The sequence below is a fragment of the Homarus americanus genome, unplaced genomic scaffold (genome assembly GCF_018991925.1).
Source record: "Homarus americanus isolate GMGI-L3 unplaced genomic scaffold, GMGI_Hamer_2.0 scaffold56009, whole genome shotgun sequence".
NCBI classification, from domain to species: domain Eukaryota; kingdom Metazoa; phylum Arthropoda; class Malacostraca; order Decapoda; family Nephropidae; genus Homarus; species Homarus americanus.
In genome coordinates this window covers 6,050,964-6,056,609 of record NW_024739542.1, presented here as the reverse complement: position 1 = coordinate 6,056,609, position 5,646 = coordinate 6,050,964, and the positions used below count along the sequence as shown (strand labels likewise).

The window sequence follows — 5,646 nt, the reverse complement described above, 5'->3', positions numbered from 1 at the left end:
AATGAATAAACTCCTATTGTAAAATATAAATTAAAATGATACCTGAATAGGGGAATAAATTAGACACGATTAGATAAGAAATTAAACATGGATTTTGAATAATATATTGTTAACATATAACTCTCTTATTAAATCATTGAATTAGAACATTAATGAATTATATACGATTATATAGGAAACAATGATACAATAATACAACCTGTAATAAATAGGCCAACGGATAGAATATTAAACAGGTAAATGAATAAATAATTAAGGTTATATAAATACAATATCAATAATTTAATACTTTTATTTGTTGTCAACACATCATCAGATATTTCATAGAATCATTAAAGTAATAAATGAAAAGAGAATGAAAGAAAGAAAGAAAAAGAGAGAGAGAGAGAGAGAGAATGTCTATTTCTAACCAGCTATCCAGCCATTTATCTGTCACCTATGATCTCATTCAACCAAATGAGGCAGAACAAAATTAATGGAATCGTCGTTTCATCTATCTATTTATCTATTATCCATGTTCTATTGTAGCTAACTGGGCGCAACATTAGGAATTTCCTTCTTCTATGCATCCATTTATCATACATGATCTATTTTCAATCAAAAGGGGATGGATATTACAGACATATGTTTCTATTCATTATTTCTAACGTACAAGTGTACACTTGATCATTTACTCAACGTGTCATACAAACGCCTCTCATAATAAGCCAATTTGTTATATTGAAAAGCTATAACAAAAATGTATCGTTTAGTCTGATAACCAATATGTGGAAATCTCCTTCATTCAGTGTTTCATATTTACCCGGAAACTACCCAGTCGTTACCCGTCATGATTATATTATCAGCGAAAGAAAACGGTAGAATGGTGAGGTTAAACGCGAGGCATTTGTAAGGGTAACTTCGTTATATCTCACTAATTAACTATCAGGGTGGTAGTCTATGTTGTCTTGAGTAAGAAGATAACTCCTGTGAGAAAAAGTATTTATTAAATGCTAATAAATATATTAGCAGTTGAACAAATCATTTGTTGATAAATAGAAATAATTCAAAATAAAAATATTCTTTATCCATAACTGAAATGATTATTATGAAAATATTATCCAGTATCTATAACCAAATATCATCACAGTCTTAATGGTATTATCCCTCGCCCATAACTAAAGAATTATCAAACCTTTCTGAATTATATAACAGTGCTACAGGAAACTCCTTTATGCATAGCTATACAAAACGAGGTAAAAAACAAAAAACAATCAGGATACAGTGGTCATAGTTAAATTAAGAAACAAATGAAATGTTTACAAAGAGTTTTAGATGATTATCCGCTATAACTTTGGGCTGCACGCTCACAGATGGTTGGCTTAACGTGGTGGCACTCAATGTCGTGCCATGTGATGCCGTCGTTGGGATAGAACCTGTTGAGGACAGACAGGCACTGTTCGTTGTTGAAGTGGTTGTCGGGTTGAGGGCGGTTAGGCACGCTAGTTATGGAGAGAGAGAGAGAGACACGGGATTAATTTTTTGGTCATGAATGGTTTAGTGTAACTTAATCGATGATTGTTCACACACATACATAAGCAATAAGGGAGATTAGTGTTGGAGGATTTTTTTTTAAGTATATGTGTGGTCAATGTGTTAGTACCAAGTGCATGTGCCACTTGTCTTATGCATGTTTGTGTACGAGTATGTGTGTGTGTGTGTGTGTGTGTGTTTTATTTTTTTTGTGAGTGGGAATGTTTGTGCGTCTAATGTTGCTTTGTGTATGAGTAGGCTATGTCTTACATGTGTTTGTGCTGTGTCTGTGTGTGTGTTAGTGCTTCATGTGTATGTATACGTGCCTGTGAGTTTGTGTTCTGTGTACGGTGTATGCATGTATGTATGTATTCTTAAGTGCACATGCGTTAGTGTTTCCTGTATTTTCTTCTTTAAATCTTTGTTTCTATATTTGTGTGTTTTGTTTGTCTGTGCAGGAAACACCCCACAGGCTCATACTTCTGGTATAATACAGCCACAGGACAATAGAGAGATACACAGATGGGCATATAAAAGAGAACTGCAGACTGACTGACAGACAAAAACAGAGCAGGCGAGAATGAGAGAGAGAGAGAGAGAGAGAGAGAGAGAGAGAGAGAGAGAGAGAGACCAACATAGGAATACTTACAATCCAGTTTTTGCCCAGTTGGTGTAGTACACAAGCTGGCCATTTCCCCAAACCCATCCTCTGCCCTGAAGTCTATTGCCGCTGGTCCAGATGTAAGGCAAATCATCTATGGGAGGGAGATACACCATGTTGAAGAAGTGATGAAGTGAAGGATGTTAAGAGATAACCACAAACACCAATGAATTTTTGGAGATTCTCGCAGTCACCTACGGATATACTGATTCCCCTTACTAATCTCAATAAAATTTTACTGGCAATACAACCTTATCACAAAACAAAACTAATTACCTAAGGAATAATCGTGTTAATGCTTGTTATCTACGGAAGGTCAAACGTTGTCACACACACACACGCACGCCCACGCTCGTCACCAGCCTATTTCATTGAGGTCCATCTCCCATGAGTGCAGTTTTATGTACAGTATATAATCTGAGGTCGGTGTCCATGACTACACTATCAGCTACACAACATCTAGTACACTATCACTTTTAGGTTTCGGGTAAGTTCCTGCGGGGACTAATTTGAAGTGTTATTTATAAGGTTCCACAAATGGGAGTGAGGATCGGCTCCGAAATCCCACTGACGGAGCACTTCTGGGATACAGGCGCATCCCTATGACAAATTTCAGCTCTCCTTCAAAGCTGTGGCCAGGGACTACGGTCAACCAAACAAACAAACAAACAGACTGTATTTTAGATTTACGTAAGAGTGAAAAAGTTGCATTATTTACATTTGTGAAGTATGATACAAACTAAAGCTTCAGAAATGATTCCACTCATCTAGCTTCATTTAAGGAAACTGCTCTCAGGGGAAGTAGCATATCACAAGACATAATTACGTTTTCTATGGATGTGCGTTTTAACTCGTTGCCATAACAATCTTAAACATGCGTTGATCAACATTTCATAGTGTTTTAAAACGTCGTTTTTATAAAAGTCAGCACAGTACAACACATAGCACAACCTCAATCACTCTTATTCTCATCACCACAGCTAAGCAACTACCACCATCACCCTACCAACCCACCAATACTTACGCGAGTCGAGGATGTTCACCACAAACTGGTCTTCCTGGGCCGTCTCAATACTGATGGCTTGCCACCCATTACCCAGTCTCCGGCAGTAGTTGTTAGCCTCCTGCCAGTTGTACCTCTGGCCTCCGTCAACACACCAGGAGTAGTGGTATTGTCTCCCACCCAGATTGTAGTGCACCTTTAGGGAAAAAAAATGACGTGTTAAGCGGTGAATATCGAGCCGAAATTAAGTCTTGGTGGTAAATTAAATTAATCCTGTAGATGGGATGAAAATGTAGTTGGTATATAAGGAAAGAAATTGGTTTTAGCTAGAAATATGGGGTTTAAACTGATCTAGTTAGTAAATTGGAATTGAAATTGGGTATAAGTGTTTAATTGGGATTTATGTTTGACTTTAGTAGGTATAATAAACTAAAATATCGTTTGACTAGTGAAATGGAGTCAAAATAGGGTCATAGAGTTAAGTTGGATACGAATTTGAAACCATATATGAAATTAGGTCTAGGTGTTGATTTCAATAACAAATGGGCAGAGGGATTTGTAATTGGGTAAAATTAATCAATCAGGAATCGAAATTGGGATATTCGAATGGGGGCTTGTGCCAATGAGATAAACTGGAAAGCAAAATTGGGTCTAAACTGGAAGATGGATGTCAAAATTGCCTCTGAATATTCAACTACGGATAACTATGGGTTATGTCTTAAATGGTATTATAATTTGTACTTTGTATTACATTAAATTATCTAATTCGGTTTAAAAAGATTAAAATTATACTTTACGTGAAATTGAATCGATATATAAAAACAATCATGACATATTATATAAACTAATAAATTATACAAAACTGAGACGATATATAAAATCACATGTTTTTTTTCTGTGTTTTTTTTTAGTAACGTGATAGCATGGATGATAAGATCTTAGATAAGAGTATAAGGATATGTTCCTACCTGAGGAGTGAGGAATGGTGGGCAGGCAGCTGTTGACAGTGGAGGTGGGCTTGATAAATCCTGCCCTCCTGTTCCTCCTGAGCCTTGGTCATTTCCTCCAAAAATTCCTGTTCCTCCTGGGAGAATCCCTCCACCTCCTCCTGGGCGAACAGATCCTCCTGCTCCAGGGCGAGCTGGTCTAATAGGACGAGTACCTCCGGTGCTAGAGCCTGGGAACTGAATGGCTCCCCCGCCGGCACCGGGGAAATTTCCTATTCCTCCGCCAGGATAGCGAGCTTGAGGTGCGACAATGGTCACGGACGCCAGCAGGAGTATAACGGTCTTCATCTGGTGGGGAGAAAGAGATAAAACATCATTTACAGTAGCGTCATATTATACTTGTTGATGTTATTAATTATCATTGTTGTTGTTGTTGTTGCTGCTCTCCCTCAATCAAACACCACATAGATTTTATCACAGATTCTCAGGAAGTATTTTGTAATTTATTTATATCGAAACAAATATATACCCGAGAGTACAGTTCGAATCACTTTTTTTTCGATGCGGGTTTTGTTATATCATTATCATCTGGTCTCCATCATCTGGTCGATAGTGTAAGCTAATGTGGTGACGAATTACAAGCAATATTGAGAGCGTTTATTTGCTGACTAAAAGCAGGTAATTAGTGAAATATGCTTTTTCATCCTTCGAGACTGTCAGTGTGTGACAGAGCCAGAGAGAGAGAGAGAGAGAGAGAGAGAAAGATTCATAGAGTGATAGGTTAAAAAATATAAAGGCGAAAAGAGAGAGAAAGAGAAGCAAGAAAGGAAGAAAATAGAGGATGAGAGGAAAAGAAAGAGTAAGCCAAAGAGATTAAAAATAAATGTACAGAAATAAATTAATAGACAGAGGGTCAAAGAGAGAAAGATAAAAATAGAGAAAAAAAAAAAGACCTACAGTAGAGAGACAGAAATAAAGAAAATAGAACAAAATAAATCAGAAAGCATCTTGTCTTAGCTTTCTAACAAAACTACAAATAATACGGTTTACATTCATATTATTCTGGTTTTTAATTTTGTATCATCATTAACGGGTAAAAGTTCTCGTTGTTGATGGACTTAAGATGTTTCATTTATTCTACTGTCAATAAATCCAATACTAGAACACTTGAATATTATAATATGCTCACGGTGTATCAGGGGCGTCGTGCCTGAACTTAAATGATCAGCTTGGACAGGTGAGACATCAGGAGCTCATCATGTAACGGTGAACGACTCCTTACACAGTGAACGGTGTCTTGTGTGAGTACAGCGAAGTCTCTTATAACCTATATACAGTTCACTGAACATACAGTCAACAGTGATCTGATTCGTGTACACATATAATGCACTGAACAGTATATTATAACCTGTTTATATTACGGTGAACAGTGCGTTGGTGAGCGTGTAGAGACAACACCAACCAGCGCACAGTTTAAATTGCACACTTCCGGCACGGTCGTTAAGAGAGGGTTTTCCCACATG

At 37.1% G+C, this 5,646-nt stretch overlaps 1 protein-coding gene across 1 annotated transcript; it reads right to left on the bottom strand.

Moving 5' to 3' along the window:
* Positions 1 to 277: 277 nt before the first annotated feature.
* On the bottom strand, positions 278 to 4,491 carry LOC121874919 (collectin-12-like). Its single transcript, XM_042379267.1, has 4 exons — positions 4,145 to 4,491; positions 3,198 to 3,372; positions 2,162 to 2,267; positions 278 to 1,481 (listed from the first exon to the last, which is right to left on the bottom strand). Exons 1-4 carry the CDS (start codon positions 4,469 to 4,471, stop codon positions 1,319 to 1,321), a joined length of 771 nt encoding a protein of 256 aa, XP_042235201.1. The 5' UTR covers positions 4,472 to 4,491; the 3' UTR covers positions 278 to 1,318.
* Positions 4,492 to 5,646: the final 1,155 nt, after the last annotated feature.